This window comes from Melozone crissalis, unplaced genomic scaffold (genome assembly GCF_028551555.1).
Source record: "Melozone crissalis strain CALT ecotype California unplaced genomic scaffold, PUWL_Pcris_2 ptg000026l_1, whole genome shotgun sequence".
Taxonomy (NCBI): Eukaryota; Metazoa; Chordata; class Aves; order Passeriformes; family Passerellidae; genus Melozone; species Melozone crissalis.
The window spans coordinates 5,053,249-5,070,311 of NW_026535804.1; the positions used below are offsets into that span (position 1 = coordinate 5,053,249).

The 17,063-nt window shown below is 50.0% G+C and overlaps 1 protein-coding gene across 2 annotated transcripts in view; it reads left to right on the forward strand.

The window, feature by feature from the left end:
* Nucleotides 1–17,063, forward strand: part of MGAT5B (alpha-1,6-mannosylglycoprotein 6-beta-N-acetylglucosaminyltransferase B) — an 80,700-nt gene that overhangs the window by 45,930 nt on the left and 17,707 nt on the right. Inside the window, exons 6-11 of one of the 2 annotated variants that reach the window (XM_054278586.1) lie at nucleotides 937–1,107; nucleotides 2,525–2,689; nucleotides 3,677–3,846; nucleotides 13,222–13,353; nucleotides 15,014–15,147; nucleotides 16,236–16,372. In XM_054278586.1, coding sequence (XP_054134561.1) covers nucleotides 937–1,107; nucleotides 2,525–2,689; nucleotides 3,677–3,846; nucleotides 13,222–13,353; nucleotides 15,014–15,147; nucleotides 16,236–16,372 — 909 coding nt within the window. The remainder of the gene's footprint in view (nucleotides 1–936; nucleotides 1,108–2,524; nucleotides 2,690–3,676; nucleotides 3,847–13,221; nucleotides 13,354–15,013; nucleotides 15,148–16,235; nucleotides 16,373–17,063) is intronic. The other variant, XM_054278587.1, reaches the window with a different exon arrangement.

Consider the following 17,063-nt stretch of genomic DNA (forward strand, 5'->3'; position numbering starts at 1 on the left):
TAAGCCCAGCAGTGCCCAGAGCAGCACCTCATTCAGGTGGCCAGAACCTCCATCTCAATCAGTCCTGCCTGACCCAGCCTGCTCCTCATACTGGAATGCAGCCTGGCACTTGGCCCAGAGCATGATGGCTTTGTCAGAGAGCATATTTACATCAACTAATTAAAAGAATTGCCCTTTTCACTCCTCTTGCCAACCTGCTTCAAGCTCAGGCTTCTGCAGGGCCCAGTCTCCCTGGAAAGATGTTGAAGGATACAAGAAAATGATGTGGGGGGTACAAGAAAATGACGTGGATTTTTCACTTCCAGGGGTGTTAGCCATCCTTTCCTTCCACGATTTGAGTAAATTCAGGATGTAATGCAATTGTGGAAGGCTGTAATCCCATCTCCCCTCCTGGTGATTGCTGTGCTTTACAGATTGGGCACAGCAACCTGTCCCTGAGCAGATTTGTTTTTGTAGTTGAATTAGGAAGAGGCTGGCAAGAGCCGTTGTGGGGGATGATAAATCACTGCTCTGGTCCCTGGTTATTCTCCTCTGTGTGAAATCATCCCTGGGGACTGCTGGCAGATCTGTCTGCTGCCCTGCTGCTCCAGGGGCGATGAGATCAGCAGCTCAAGAAATCCCTGTGGTGCATTATTTCCTGGGGATTAATGGCTGTGCCCCCAGGGAAGGCTGGAACCAGTGCTGGAAACCCAGGGAGCCCCCAGCAAACCACCCTGGCTCTTCCTCTGCCCCACATTCCCTGGAGGCCCCGAGTGGGTGAACACCAGCCCTGTGGCACTGGGGCTGGGTTTGCAGCCCTTTTCCACCGTCTGCCCTTCATTTTTATCTGCCAGACAGAGAAAGGGGATGGAGAATAGAGGTTTTCCACAGCAGGGGCAGCTGGCAGGGCTGACACACCTCCTCCATGGGCCTCAGGTGTTTCTGTGCCCCTTGCAGTGGATGAGGGCCCGCTGGACCTCTGACCCCTGCTATGCTTTCTTTGGTGTGGACGGCACCGAGTGCTCCTTCCTCATCTACCTCAGCGAGGTCGAGTGGTTCTGTCCCCCTCTGCCCTGGAGGAACCACACGGTGGCCGTGCCCTCACCGCCGCCACCGCCACGTGCGCAGGTAAGGTGGGCCCAGCCCGGCCTCTGCTGGGCCAGGGGCTTTGTGGGGAGGCATCAGCAGAAATAAACACTCAGGTTCAGCAGGGCCATGATGCCTGATTTGGGTTTTCACAGATCCACAGGGTGGTTGGGGTTGGAAGGGGTCTCTGTGGGCAGGGAACCTTGCAGTAGAACATGTTGTTCCAAGGCCTGCCCGACCCGGCCTTGAGTGTTGCAAGGGATGGAGCATCCACCACCTCTCTTTGCAACCTGTGCCAGTGTTTTACCACCCTCACCATGAAAAGTTTCCTCTTTATATTTATTCTGAGTCAGCTCTCTCAGTTTAAAGCCATCACTCCTTGTCCTGTTGCAACAGGCCCTTGTTGGGAAGGATGAAAGTTTGACAAGGAAGTCTCACAGATATGTGTGCTTAGCAGAAAGATTTTTAAATGTAGAGTCTGATGAAGGAATAGCGATGGAAGCAAGTTCTGATTTAGAAGAAAAGAATTGCTGAGCCAGTCTTACTGGATAACCAAGGAGGCAAAGGGTATGTTGGTTAGAAGGGGTTTTTATGACTTAGGGCAAAGGATAAACCCACCTCAAACAAGAAGATGTTTGTACCAAGCAGAAAGATAGCACAGGCAAACAAGGCAGCAAAGCTGTAAGTAGAAAAAAGGTTTCAGAATTTTCCACTGCAAGAAAACTGAAAAAAACCTTCTAACTTAAACTGTAATGTACTAACTTCTAGTGATTGGAGAATGGTAACATGAATATGGTAATTATAGTAGTTATGATAGGCTATAGGTAAAAGTTAAGGTATAGATTGGTTCTACTGTATTAAGATGCTCAGCAAAGAAAAGTCTGTAATGCATTGTAACCAAAACCAAAGGGTCTCCAGGCCTGCCTGCAGCTGGAGCTGACAGCTGTAGGCACAGCTCTGTCACCCATGACCCTGGACTGCTGTGACATCTTGGATGGAATAAATTGCATTTTGGAGAGCTGCCTGGAGTCCTGCATCCCTCATTTTGGCTCTTACAGGCCCTGCTAAAAATTCTGTCCCTCTCTTTTTATAAGTCCCTATAAGTACAGAAAGGTTGCAAGATGTGTCTGGAGCCTTCTCTTGTCCAGGCTGAACACCCCCAACTCCCTCAGGCTCTCTCCACAGCAGAGATGCTTCATCCCTCTGATCACACTCCAATACATTCATGCCTTTCCTCTCCTGAGGAATCTGGGTTCTCATGAGGAACCCTGTGTTCAGTGGGATCCCTCTGGGATTTGGGGCATGAAGTGGAGGAGCTGCCACGGCTCCAGGGGAGCAGGAAGGGCTCAGTTCAACTCTGCTGAGATGGACAAACCTCCCCCAGGCCACGGGGCAGCCCAGGGGCTCCTCTGGCTCCTCTTTCCCTACACTCACCGTGCAGAGCGTTCTCCTTCCCTAGGCAGCATTCCGGAGGGACCTGGCTCGCCTGCTGGAGCTCATTGGCACGGGCAAGGAGTCCCTGAGCTTCATGAAGAAGAGGATCCGGCACCTGGCCCAGCAGTGGCTGCGGGCAGCGCGGCGCCTCGAGCAGAGGCTGGCGGGACGGCAGCGGGACCAGAAACACGTACGGGGACACTCGGGGCAGCTGAACCCAGCTGGGAGGGAAATTCATTTATGGGGCCGTGTGGGTATTGTATTTACAGGGTGCCCTGATGAAGGGAGGAATGATGGATCTGACTCCATGTTCTCAGAAGGCTAATTTTTTATTTTATTATACTATAATATATTAAAGAATACTAAACTATACTATACTAAAGAATACAGAAAGGATACTTACAGAAGGCTAAAAAGATAATGATGAAAACTCGTGACTCTCTCCAGAGTCCTGACACAGCTTGGCCCTGATTGGCCAAAGAGTCAAAACAACTCACAGCAGAATCCAATGAAACAATCACCTGTGGGTAAACAATCTCCAAACACATTCCACATGAGCACAGCACAGGAGAAGCAAATGAGATAAGAATTGCTCTCCTTTTCTCTGATGCTTCTCAGCTTCCCAGAACAAAAATCCTGGGCAAAGGGATTTTTCCAGAGAATGTGAATGCCTCATGTGGGTCTGTAGGGTTGGTCTGTTGTTTGTGAACATGACTCCACAGGCGTTTGGGATGTGGCAGGACTGGTATTGCTGAACAGTGGGGTGGATTTTGGAAATGGGTCCTCGTGGGTGGAGATGGTGTCTGGCTGCCACTGGGGTGTGACAGGTCTCCTCTGAGGATAAGCTGAGGTTCCTGGCCCTCCTGTTGGTGTTTCTGTTGTGCCTTTGGCCCCTGTGTGCTGGGAAATTCAGCTCCAGCCCACAGTTCAGACTGTGATGTACATGGAGACCAGGAGCCAGGCCCCAGGACACAGAGTGGCAGTCAAAGGGCCAAGCTCTGGCCATTGGGTCTGTGCTAATTGGACATGGCTCATTTGTCTGCACACCTGACTGAGCTCCCTGAGTAATTACTGCCTGCAAAGGAGCTGGAGGGAATCAGGGACCATAAGTCATTCTGGGCTGGAAAACCCAGATTGTCCCTTTCCCCAGTGCTGACCCCTCTCCTTGTCTCTGCAGATCCTTGTCCATATTGGCTTCCTGACAGAGGAGTCAGGGGACGTTTTCAGCCCACGGGTGCTGAAGGGAGGCCCTCTGGGTGAGATGGTGCAGTGGGCTGACATCCTGGCTGCCCTCTTCATGCTGGGACACAGCCTGAGGGTCACAGTCTCCCTGAAGGAGCTGCAGAGGTGAGTGCTGGATGGCATCAAGGTCTTGGGTGGAAGCAGCAGGTCTGAGAAGGCTGGGGGAGGCTCTTTGCCCACCTGCATCTCAGACAGTGCTGGTGCTGTGCTGCACCACCAGTGTTGTGGCTAGGAGAGATCCCATCCTTCTGCATCCCTAGAAAGTGGGAAGGACTGATGGTGATGCTTTGCATGGAGCTGATGTGGACATATCTGGAGCAGGGCTCTGCCCTGTAGCTTCAGTGCTTGATCTGAGCAGAATGGTTCCTGCTGCCAGCACACAGCATCACCTGTGTCCCCTGACACCTGCCTGGAGCTGGCCATGGGAAAGCTCCTTTTGCCAGCCCATTCATCAGGGATGCTCCCTGCTGGGCTGGTGGCCAGGTGGCTGCAGGATGCAGATGTCCTGCAGGTCACTGGCTCTTCCCACCATGCATGGCTGCACTCAGCCCCTGGGGCTTTGCTGGTGGTTGAGCAGCCCTTCCCTTCCCTTCCCTTCCCTTCCCTTCCCTTCCCTTCCCTTCCCTTCCCTTCCCTTCCCTTCCCTTCCCCCTCAGGAGGTTCTGGGGGTGACTTGGGGACCTGTGGGGGAATTTGCTGCTGCTGGAGGCACTTCCACAGGGGGATTGGCTCTTTCTGCTGTGGGGCAACACAGGATGGCAGTCTCCAAGAGGGACCAATCTTAGATGGAAAAAGAGGTAGAAGCTGACAGTGGGCCCTGTTCCTCTCTGCTGATGCTGTTCTGTTATTACTGGGCTGACACTGCTGCCTTCTGTCACCTGATAAGGTTTGCTCTCCTCCTGATCAGAGGGCAAGAACCAAGGATATTGCAAATTAGATGGGTTATAAATCAAGAAGAGCCTGGAGCTGCCTCGGGGACTGGGCAGGCTTTAGGAGATGCTAAGCCAGCATCAGCCACATAATGAGCCATGCTGAAAAGGGAGTGAAAAAACCCCAACAATCCTGGAGAAAAACAACAAAACTCCCCAACCCAGCTCTTGCAGCATTCAGAATTAATGGATGGAATTAGCTCCTAACTGATTAACTTTAAAAAAATCCTGGTCCTAATGCAAGAGGCAGCATCTCCTTCAAGAGGCGGGAGCGACATGCTAAATAATACCTGTGTAGTCAAGGATGAAAGGAGTTAATGGCTGGGAGGGCTGTGTTGCTGTTGTTGTGTGGTTCTTGTTTGTGTTTTATAATGACAAACCTCATGGTGGTTGTTTAGGGAGGCGGGGAGCTTTTGCAGCACCCGTTTCCCTCTGTGAGTGACTCTGGTGAGAGCTGCCCTGCTGCCTGGAGTATTTTGCCTTTGCCAGAAGCCTGGGAGCTTCCACGTCACTTCTCAGTGATGAGAGCTCCTCCTCTGATGCAGACTTGGATGTGTCCCTTGGGACTCCTGGGAATGGCAGCTCTGTCTCTTCCTCTGGGTAGCTGAAATGGGAATTGAGTGAGTCAAGCTGGGGCTGCACATCTTGCTCTTCTCAGTGTCCCAGAAACTGTCCCCACCTCCCCAAGCATGTGTCCTGTGCCTGCCTTTGGTGATGTTTTAAATGCTGGACACCCACACTGAGAGCTCACTTTCCTGTTGATGGTGTTAGGAAAATTAATCCACAAACACCAGAGGTTTATGTGCAAAAAGGAGGCAGAAGAGTCCTTTTACTTTATTGGAATAAAGGGAGAGGCCATGGGGTATTCCCCTGGGATCTCAGATTTTTGGAGGGCTCAGCCTCCTTTATATCCCAATTTCCCACATTTCCCTTCTTTGTTTCCCCATTGGCTGAGGTACTTGAGAGGTTCAGACTTCCCTGAATGCCTGATACCACAGATCTCCCTCTAATATATAACCCTCCCTTTTAATTTTTAATTCTTATGGAATTTAGGGGGTTTTCTTCTCCATTGTTTCTTTCCTCTTTCAATGTCTAATTTCATTTATCAACAAACCTAAAGTTTATTTGTAAAGGCCAATATCTTTTTCCATTCATCAATGAGTGGAATCCTTCCCATTGTTTCTTTGATCTCTCAGTGTTGGTTTTATCCACCAGCAGACCCACAGCTTGTTTGAAAAGACAAATCCACTATTCCTCTCAGTGGGCTGGGGTCAGTGCAGGCAGGAGCTGGGATGTAACCACATCCCTCTGTCCCTTTGGAGACCAAGCCCAGTGCTTGGAGTGCCACCAGTGGCACCTTTGTGCAGCCCCTCAGGAGATGGGTTAATGTGGGTGTCACAGGGGGGGCAGAGGAATGAGTGGTGCCAGCAATCCTGGTGCTGGATCCTGCAGATCTGTCAGTGACATCTCTGCTGCTGGCCTGCTGCCTCTGAGGAGAGCTGGGAAAAGCTTTTGTGACCAGGAGCAAGTGGGAGGCTTAGCAGAACATGAGTAATTAGTCCTGAGGTGTGCTAAGAGTTAATCTTGAGCTCTTTCTTACAGCCTGGAGGAGTTTTACCTGCAGCCACAGCTTTGGGCAGGGGTTGCAGAGAGCCAGGGATGCACAAAGGGCTGGAGCTGGGCTGGGGGATGCAGCAAAGCCAAATCCCTGTCCCTGGGGAAGTGGCAACCCAGGCACTCTGATTCCTTGTCCCTCCTGTCCCCTGCACCCCCTTGAAGCAGCAAAGCTTTGCTCTTCTGTAGACTGAGCCTGAATCTGTCCTCTCCCATCCTGGCTGTCTCTTGCTGACCTTGAGCAGTGTTGGGATGGGTTTGGGGATATTTTGCTTGTGCAGTGTTAAGGTGGGTTTGGGGATATTTTGCTCCAGCAGTGTGAAACGTTGACTCCATCCTTGTGCATTTTTCTTTGGCAAACCCTGCTCTTTTCATGGCTGGGAGCTGTGGCTGCTCCAGCCCAGCAAAGCCTTCACTGGAGCCCATAAATTATTCAGCACAGATTAACCTCTCTCCTGGTTTGGATTTTTTTTTTTTGTCTCTTCAAATTTCTGAGCTGATTTTTCTGCATGTATTGATCATTGGCAAGGGATCACTGGAAGATTTGCCTGCATACACTTCAGCCAGTGGTTATCAGAGCTGTTCATGATTAGCATCTGTATTGATTGCAATGCAGCAGTGCCTGGAGGTGGTCTGGAGTGGGTCAGGAATGCTGAGGACCAAGAAAATGAAGGAGGAGAAGTAAGGCCCTGGTCAAAAAAGCTGGTGATGGAGGGCTGGGGGTGAAAACATGTTGGGAGTGTGACACCCATGTGTGTGCTGGGCACCTCTCCCTGCCCAGCACTGAGGGCCAGGGGTGTCAAATGCTTCTTCCTCCGGTTCAGGGACCGATGCTAACCTGGAACAAAGATAAGGAGCTCAGGGAATCTGCAGGCTTCATCCCTAGCTCAGCTCAGCACTGTCCAAATGTCCCTGTGGGGTCTGAGATCACAGATTGGTTTTTCAGGGCCAGTTTATTTGGGTTATCTTTTACCCACTACAGACTTTCAAGATCTGTGAATTCCATTGCTGAGTCCTACCCAGGGGCTATTTTTTCTCCTGTAGTTGAGCTAAGTGCAGGTGTTTATTCTCCTTTGAACTCCCAGTGAATTTGTGAGCTGCTTCTGGTGCCTCTGGAGAGGTAAAGGGGTGAATCACAGGGTAATATGTTCCCTCCCAACCTAAACCATTCTGTATTTCTGTGTGCATCTTCCCAGAAGGAAAATGAACTGCAGAGAGCAGGGAGCCAGGAGCTGTTTTCTCTCTGAGATTTGTGCTGGGTGGGCAGCCAGCAGCATTTTGAGCCTTGTCTTGAAGCAGGGAGGGAAGAAGCTGAACCCCAAATCTGAACAGCAACATTTGATTCATGCTGAAGATCCCTGGTGCTGTGTTGGTAGCCCAAAAGTGCTTTCAGAGAGGTGAGAATCCAGGCCAGTGTTGGTGTTGTTGCTTGCTTGCTAGGGGAGGAGTGGGAAGTGCCTGAAAGCTCTGAGCTGGGTTGTTAATGAGGCAGCTCATGAGTAGATGGTGGAAAATTACAAGCAGCACTTTGGAGCAATGGCTGTGCCCACAAAAAAAGCTTTAATAAACCCATGCCCTGGAGTCTGGCAGGAAGGATCCTCTCAGCCTTTTTCCCTGGGAGGAGCAGCACAAGGGGCACTCCTGGGTGCTGCATCTCCTACCCTCATCCTTGAGCCATGGGAGTGGTCATCTTGGGATGTCCACCTGCTTTTCTGGAGCTAAGGGAGAGGCTGGGGGAGAAGGGGCTGCAGAGCTGTGAGCTGCTGGGGAGTTCAGAAAAGCACTGAAAGGTGATTTTCTCAATGGTCCCCTCGAAATTAACTGCTCATAAAGCAGGACAGAAAGTCGAAGAAAATGGGATTTGATGCCTCTTGGGGTCAGAGCTTTACAAAGCGTTCCTGGAGCTTAATTGCTCCTGTGTCAAGTTCTGGACTCTTAATTCTAGTCCTGGCAAAGCGCTGGGTTTGCAGCACGTGCCTGTACCCTGTGCTGGCAGCCCTTTCCTGCTGTGGCCAGCATGTTGGGTGCTGAGCCACCCTCCCTGTGCTGGGGTGGGGAGGATGGAGCCTTGGAGCTGTGGTGGGCCTTGGCTCTGCTCCCACTGCCCCATCTCCTCTCAGTGCCTGGCACTCAGCGAGAGCTGTGATTTTCCTGCTCTTTCTGTGCTCACTGAGGTGTGCTCAGGCTGCAAAAAGGGCTGTTCAGATGGAAACACCATGTCCAGAAAGCACATTTCTGATTGTCTCCTGGCAGATCAAAGCCATCTTTCTGTCTCACATCTGTTCACATGAAAACCTGCACCATGCCCAGGCTCTGGCTTCACTCCCCTTACCAGCTGGCGAAACCAGTCCTGCTGTTGTGTGGGAGAGAAAGGAACTGCTTGTGGAAACAGCCAGAAGTGGCTGATTCCATGTGATCCTGATGGAGCTGCAGGGAAAAGCTGTGGATTGATCAGCTCTGCACCACTGGGGAGGAACCTTCAGCCTTTACCAGGTGCTCCTGGTGCTCGAGTCCAACCTGACCTTGGGCACTCCCACGGATGGGGCAGCCACAGCTTCTCTGGGCAGCCTCTGCCAGGGCCTTACCACCCTCACAGAGCAGAGATCTTGTCCTCCAAAAATAGGATTTCTTCTTTTTTTGGGAGCTGCTGGAGCAGCTGGAACAGCAGGAGAACAGCCCATCTGTCCCAGGGTCTGCCCAGGCGCTACCAGCACGTGAGTGCTCAGTTTCTGCCGCTCCCTGCAGGAATCCAAGTATTGATTTCTCCCTTCCTGGGAAGTTCCTTCATATTTGCTGAATCTCCGACAAGAAATAAGTGTTTGTTCTGGCACTGTCCTGTGCATCTTCAGGTCTTGGAAATAAATAAAAGGATTACTGAACTTCCTCCCTGGATGGGTAGGGTTGTGTCATACAAGATCAATGATGGACCAGAGAAACAGTCCAGGTGCACCTTGCAAAAGTGAAACTATTGCAGGTGCTGAAATTGGTTTGAAAACCTCATTTGCAGTGAGTGTTCATTCCAGCAGGGAAAGAGCTGGGGGCAGAGGGCAGGTGGTAGGATGTTCATTTTGTGGGCTTAGATTTGCACTTGTTGGCTGTGATGGGGTTGTCACAGACCCCTGGGAGATGCTCAGGCCTGGCTCTGGCACCTTTAATCCCTGGATAACATCCCTGTGCCTGCTGGGCTCTTGCAGCTGAGGGAGCAGTGAGAACAGGATCCCTGCTCTGTTCTCAGCCTTGCTGATGGCACAGATGTGGGCAGAGAAGATGCAATTAAACATAATACAAAATATTGGCCCAGGCTGCCAGGAGATGCCCACGAGATCCATTTAGTCCTGGACTTCTCAGCACCAGGAGTGATAACGCAGAAAGAAACGTTGGGTTAATTTGAAAATAGGTCAATGGGATGTAAAGATAACCCTGCAGTCATCTGACTCCAGAGCGCCTGCACCATGCCCAGGGAGGGGACGGTCCCCTGGCTGATTAAAGTACCTCTGAGAGGAAAATAGCAGGACAAGAAGCTGCTGGAGATTTATTCTGGAGTAGGCACAGCTGGTGGAGGCAGCTGGCAGAGAGGCGAGCTCGGCATCCGCTTGGATCGGAGCCGCTCCGGCTGCTCCCTCCCAGAGAGGAGCCAGGGCCCAGCTGATCCAGGATTTGGGATGGGACAAAGCCCTGGATCACCAGCCAGAGGTGCTGAGCTGGTCACCACCCACAGCTGGTCTGGGAGGGGAGGTTTCCCCAGCAGATCCCTGGGCTGTGCTGGCGGCGAAGGCGGCGTTTGCGCTCATCAATTTTATTTGCGTAATTTCAAGCGCCATTAATAGTACATGGCACGAGGAAAAATCAGGGAAATTGCACTCCAACCATGAGTGAAATTGGGTTTAGTAGAAAATTAGTTGACTTAACTGGCAAATGATGAAAGCCTGAATAAAGAATGTTTAAATAAGGAGGAATAAAAAAAAAAAAATTTCTCCCCCCCGCCCCCATCTCAGAGGTGCAGGCTGGATTTGCATGAGTGGAATATTAAAATAAGTGGTTATAAAGTGTTCAGGGAGGATAAGGGGGGTAAATGGAGAGATGTTCTGCTCAAAGCACTGCTTCTGCTCTCAGAGCTATTCCAGCCACGCAGCCATGGCACAGGGAGTATAAATGGATGTGGCAAGTCCTGAGCACCTGGAGAAGGGATTTGTGGCAGATTGTGGTGCTGATGGGAGCTGGGAGAGTCAGACCTGCTGTTCCCAACTGGTGGGAACTTTTTTGGAGGCTTCAGTATGAGTTACACTAATTGCTGCCTCCTGCAGCCCCTCGTCAAGCTTGGTTAGGGCTTCCTTAAATTACAGATTATTTTGTAGTGCAGTGGCTTTTGTGACATGTACCAGCTAGAGGATGGTGTTTGCTGCAAGCACAGTGTAATGGTTTGGGGATTTTTAGTTAAATACAAGCTTTATGGATTGGTTCCACCACAGTGCAGGTTGGTGTAAATCACTGTTTGTCTGATGACTGAGGAAAAAGCAGCACTGTGTGAGCAAATGTGTTGTTTAGAATTCCATCTCTACAAAATCCTGGCTTAAAAATTCCCCTTCAGCCTTCCCGGGAGACTGAGTCTCCTCAGTGCCCTATTTATTGTACCGAGGTGGCTGTGGGAGGTGAGAGCCTTTCTATTCCTGCCATCTTCCCAATCAGTCCTGTCGTGTAAAATTGTGCATAAAAGTGACAAAACTGCAACCTGTTCCCCCTGCGGCATCCCCAGCCAGGCTGCCCTGAGCTGATGCTGAGATTCCTTCTGACAAGAGCAATGAAGCAGCTGCAAAAGCAGCTCTTTGTCTTAAATTGAAATTCTCTGTTTCTCCTGGCTTTGGCCAGTGAGGTTGTTCCACATTTACACATTTTCTGGAGTCTCTGTCATGGTCAGGAGTTTGAGGTGACCCTGCACTGGGTCAGGTTGGGATGGGGCTGGAAGAAGGATCTTGATTCTCAGTGCTCAAGGGCTTGGAGCCACATCAGAATAATAGAAAAGTCTGAGTTCAGAGGGACCTTTTAAAGGTGTTCTGGTCCAAACCCCTGCAATGAGCAGGGGCATCTTCCTCCAGGCCCGGTTCAGAAGAGGAGGGAGGTGTGGCTAGGAGCCAACCAAGAGCCCTTTATCATATTTCTCATGGCCAACAAATTTCTGGCTCTGGGTGGCTCCTTCTCCTTCTGTGGAGAGTAAATCCTTTTGGCAGTTGTGTCCCTTGGCTTTTCCTGGATGGGAAAGCCATAAATTCCCTCTGGAAGCAGCCATGGGATTGAAAGGTGAAATGCTGAAGGTCTTGGCTGAGGACCTTATGGAAGTGCTCCTCAGAGGACGGACCCTGGGGCCATGGGTCCATTTGAGCTTCAGCTGAGGAACAGATTAACCCCAGCTAGGGCTGGAAAGGGAATTCTCAGGTTCAGAAGGGAAAATGCTGAGAAATTGAGAGAACCAGTAAGAGAAGTCACAGAGAAGGAAAGATTCAAAGCCTGGGAGTGTAAAGCCTGACCAGAACTTTTATTCCTTAAAGAAGAGAAAATACCTACAGGCATGGTTGGGATGAATTCCCATCTCCAAATAGAGGTTTGGAGTAAGTGAAGAACCCAGAAGAAAACAAAGACAGACGTCCTGGCAGGCAGGAGCTAAGGGTGAGATTTCACATTGTCTGAGCTCAGACTTGTGAAATAAACCAGGAATTCCTCAGCCTTGTTGGAAGGACTGAGAACGGAATGGGACAACTGCGTGGTGGGAGTGAGACAGCCTGGGTGGACCAAAGCAGCTCAGCAGTTTGGTTTTCCATGAGGATAATTCTGCTTTTTGGGTGTGAATGAAGTTAGGAGGATGAGGAATTATCATCTTTAGGAGGAAAAACAAAATACAGGAGCATTAAAACTGCGGAGTGAATCAGCCTCTGAGCAAACTGGTGCTGGGAAATCACAAGTACAAGCAACATGGATTTTTGAGAAACCTGCTGAAGCTGGAAGGTGTCACAGGGTTTTTTTTTTTTCTGAGAAGGAGGAAATATGGTCCAGACAAGCAGATGGGCTGTCAGGCTGACATCAGTGGTACACTTGGTGGAACAGCTTTGGAGAGAGGGATTCATCAGTTCACAGAGGTAATTGGAAATGGAAGGAGACACACCACAGGTTTAGCAGCCTTGTATCTTGCTGGATTAATCACATCTCGCTCTGGCAGCGAGGTAACTGATGGTCTTGATAAAGAGATTACTGTCAGTTGAGTTTATCTGGATTTTCATAGTGCATTTTATCCACTGGAGGAGGGCAGAGGGGCTGAGTGTGGCTGTTTGTAAGGAACTGGCTGGAAACCCCCTGAGACCCAAGCCCAGCTGCCTCCTGTTTTATGGAATTATTTCATAAATGGGACCAAAAGTGAGAAATATGAATGAAATGTGCCCAGCATCCAAGGACAGGCATTGCCAGCAGAGTCAAGGAGAAGCTGAGAGTGCTCTGGGATGTGGTGGGGAAGGAGTGGAATAAGAGAGACATTCCAGGGATGTGGAGCTGGGAAGAGGGAGCTTTAGGCTCAGCTGGGAACCTTGCAGGCAGAGAGGAGAGGAAAGATGTGGCTTTACAAGTCTGTCACTGGTGTGACTGCAATGAAAGTAAACGAAATCTGGTGTCTTCAACAAGAGAGGTCCAAGGGAGGGTGTGTGGGGACTGGGATGCTGGAGAGCCCTGGCTGGGGATGCTGTGCCTCACAGTCCATCTGGGAGGAGCAGGAGCTCAGCTGGAGCAGCTGCAAGGGTGGGGAGGGACCAGGACTCTCCAGATCTTTGGCCTGGGAAATAAAAACTGGGGCGAGGAGAACCATCTGCCTCCCCCTCCATCAAAGAGGAGCTGTTTGATGGCTCAGCAGGGAAAGGAGTGTTTGTGCTGGGGGCTGATCCCTCCTGCTTCTCCCCAGTCACTTAGGGGTGCCTCCAGGACGGGGGAACTGCCCCCTGACCAGTCCTCTGCCTTTCGACCTGATTTACACCGACTACCATGGCCTCCAGCAGATGAAGCAGCACATGGGGCTCTCCTTTAAGAAATACAGGTAAGCAAAGCCTGCTCTTCATCTCCATTTCATTAATTAGCAAGCAAAGATTAATGACCCACCCAAGGAGCCAGACCCTTCGATTTTACCTTTGATTTTTGCCTGCCTGGTGCCTTGCTGTGTCCCCTGCTGCCACAGCGTGAGGCATTCTGAGCCTCAGGTATTTAGGATAAAACCTCAATAAAAGAGAGAGAGTTGGGGAAGGACCAAACCCTGCATGTGCCTGCAGTGTGTTGATGTGTGCTTCCATTCCATTCCTGCAGCCAGGGGAGGGTGAGCCTTGGGAATTTGTAAGGAGCCCTATCCCTGGCTCCTTGAACATCAAGACAAATGTCATCATCCCCTGGTACATCACCAGCCTGGAAAATCTGCGATTTAATTTAGTGCTGATAGACCAGCTATTTATTACATTTTTTCCCATCTCTTCCACTATCCTACACAATTTTATTAGAGAGAAAAATGACAAGCTCTGTTATTGCTTTTATTATAAATGCATTTGCTTTTGAATTCAGCTTGTTTTGCTCCTCCCTTGCTTGTTGTTCCTCTTCTCTCCTCAGCCTTGTGCTGGTAGTGCCTGCCTGAGCATTCCCAGGATATTGGGAAAGGCATTAATAATAAACTTTTGGGAAGTTCATCTGCTGGGGAGCTGAGGGTCCTGCAAAGGGAAATTGTCCTGCAAGGAGGGAGCAGTGCTGGGAAGGGCTCCGTGGGATGCTGCTGCACCCTCTTGTCAGGAAAATTAATCCAGAAATGCCAAAGGTTTATGTCCAAAAAGGAGACAGAGGAGTCCTTTTACTTTATTTGAATAAAGGGAGAGGCCATAGGACATTCCCCTGGGGTCTGTCTAATTTTTGCAGGATGCAGCCTCCTTTTTACCCCAATTTCCTGGCCACATTTCCCTTCTCTCTTTCCCCATTGGCTGAGGTACTTGAGAGGTACAGACTTCCTGAAATGCCTGATACCAAAGATTCCCCTCTAATGTACAACACTCCCTTTTAGTTTTTAATTCTTATGGAATTTATGTTGGTTTTTTTTATTCTTATGGAATTATGGTTGTGTTTCTCTCATCTTTCAATATCCAACTTCATTTATCAGCAAACCTGCAGTTTATTTGTAAAAGCAAATATCTTTTTCCATTCATCAATCAATGGAATCCTTCCTGTTGTTTTTTTTTATTTCTCAGTGCTGGTTTTATGTACCAGCAGACCCACAGCTGGTTTGTAAAGAAAAATCCACTATTCCTCTCACTTGGGATCCACGGACAACAGCTTCAGGAGCAATGAGCTGCATCTCTGCTCCCGTCCTGCAGCCCCTGCCCCTCACACTGTGGGTTCTCCTGCTGGCATGATAATGTATAACACTCCCTTTTAGTTTTTAATTCTTATGGAATTTATGTTTTTCCCCCATTGTTTCTTTCATCTTTCAATATCCAACTTCATTTATCAACAAACCTGCAGTTTATTTGTAAAAGCAAATATCTTTTTCCATTCATCAATGGAATCCTTCCTGTTGTTTTTTTTTATTTCTCAGTGCTGGTTTTATGTACCAGCAGACCCACAGCTGGTTTGTAAAGACAAACCCCTCATTGCTCTCACCCTGCTCGGGGTGCAGATGGGGTTCCTGGGACAGCAGGTGTGCTCAGGGGGTGTGTGCCCCGCAGGTGCCGTGTCCGGGTCATTGACACCTTTGGGACAGAGCCAGCCTACAACCACGAGGAGTACGCCACGCTGCGCGGCTACCGCACCAACTGGGGCTACTGGAACCTGCAGCCCAGCCAGTTCATGACCATGTTCCGTGAGTGCTGGAGCCTGGCGTGGCTGCCTGCAACAGGGGCTTGACACAATCTGCTTGTACAAATGGGTGTGATGGCGTTGGGGTCCCAGGATGAGGGAAGAGACAAGGATCTGATGCCGTGTCTCAGAAGGCTGATTTATTATTTTATTATATATATTATATTAAAACTATACTAAAAGAATAGAAGAAAGGGTTTCATCAGAAGGATAGCTAAGAATAGAAAAAGAAAGAATGATAACAAAGGCTTGTGGCTCGGACAGAGAGTCTGAGCCAGCTGACTGTGATTGGCCATTAATTAGAAACAATTCTATGAGACCAATCACAGATGCACCTGTTGCATTCCACAGCAGCAGATAACCATTGTTTACATTTTGTTCCTGAGGCCTCTCAGCTTCTCAGGAGAAAAGATCCTAAGGAAAGGATTTTCCATAAAAGATGTCTGTGACAAGCTCTTCTGCCCAAGCTGGGCAAAAGCAGCTCTTTATACAGGATTCAGGGGTTTTGCAGATGGTCCAATAACAAGGGTAAAAGGAGAGTGACCTATAGTCTTAGAGGGAGATAAGCAGGGGTCCAAAGGCAGAACAGGGGCTTCTAGCACAGTCACCATGACTTGGCATTTCCTGTCTTAGGCTTCTGACCACCAGGGAGCCCTTGCAGACTCAGGGCCTGCTACAGGTCGTGATGGTTTGTTCGCTGATCTCAGAAAAGCAACACAGAGGGGATTTCAGTATTAATCAAAATGAATGCACCTTCATTGAGTGCCCACAGTAAATGGGATAGAAGGGTTGGAAAGGAGATACAGGATAGAGAGAGAGGAAGAAAAAGGGGGGGTTCTGGGTGACTCAAGCATTCCATTTTCCTGGCTGTGTGAAGCCCCTCTGGCAGCCTAAAAACACCTCACTGTGTGAAGAGCTGCTCGAGTGGGTTCTGAAGCCTGGATTTCATGGGTTGCCTGGATAGGGATTCAAGCTCCATTTTCCTCCAGCAAGGCTCTGGAGCCAAGCTCATCTCAGGCTGTATTCCCACCCCTGGGGACATCCCAAAAAACATCTCTCCAGCCATCTGTCTCCTCCCCTTGGTGCCCACAGCTCACACTCCTGACAACTCCTTTATGGGCTTCGTGTCAGAGGAGCTCAACCAGACTGAGAAGCAGCTCATCAAGGCCAACAAAGTCAGCAGCATGGCCGTGGTGTATGGCAAGGAGGCCAGCATCTGGAAGGTGGGTGTCCTTGGGCTGCTAGGGACAAGCCAGGCAGGCAGGGGTGGGCACAGGCAGGGCTGGGAGGCAGCCCCAGCCTCTGGATCTCACTCTGAGCTGTGGAGGTGAAGATCTGGGTGTGTTTGTGGAGAACCATGCTTGTCCTGGTCCTGGGGGAGTGATGGGACACATCCAGAGCCTCCCACAAACAGAGAGAGGCTGGTGGGACACCATTCCCTGCTCCTTGCTCTGGGTGGTGCTTCCTCCCAGCAGGCTCTGAGGCTGAGATTTCATATTGATGATTTTATGTAATTAGCTATAATGATTGCCACTAATTAATTGCAGTGATTGCTGCATTATGATGGGGATAGTTTGTGTCTGCTTTCAAGCACTCTGTGAAAAGGGGTTGTGCTCCCTGAGCCTGGAACACTTGGGGGAGAGGGGTGGGGACCCACCAAAAACTCCAGAGAGGCTGTGCTTGCTCCCCTGCAACTTATCCAGAGCTAGCAAGCTGCTTTTCCTTCCAGGGCTGTAAAAAGGAGCTAATTCTCATTGTCTCATTGTTGATTTATTTCTATTTTTCCCTCTGTGCACTGCCTGGGGCTGCTCCAGTTGCAGGTACTGTACCACACCAGCTGCTGCTGGGCTTTGCCTCTGCTCCTCTTCTCGGGAGAGAAAAGGTTTCTGTCAGACTCGACTTTGCCTTGACGTGGGCTGG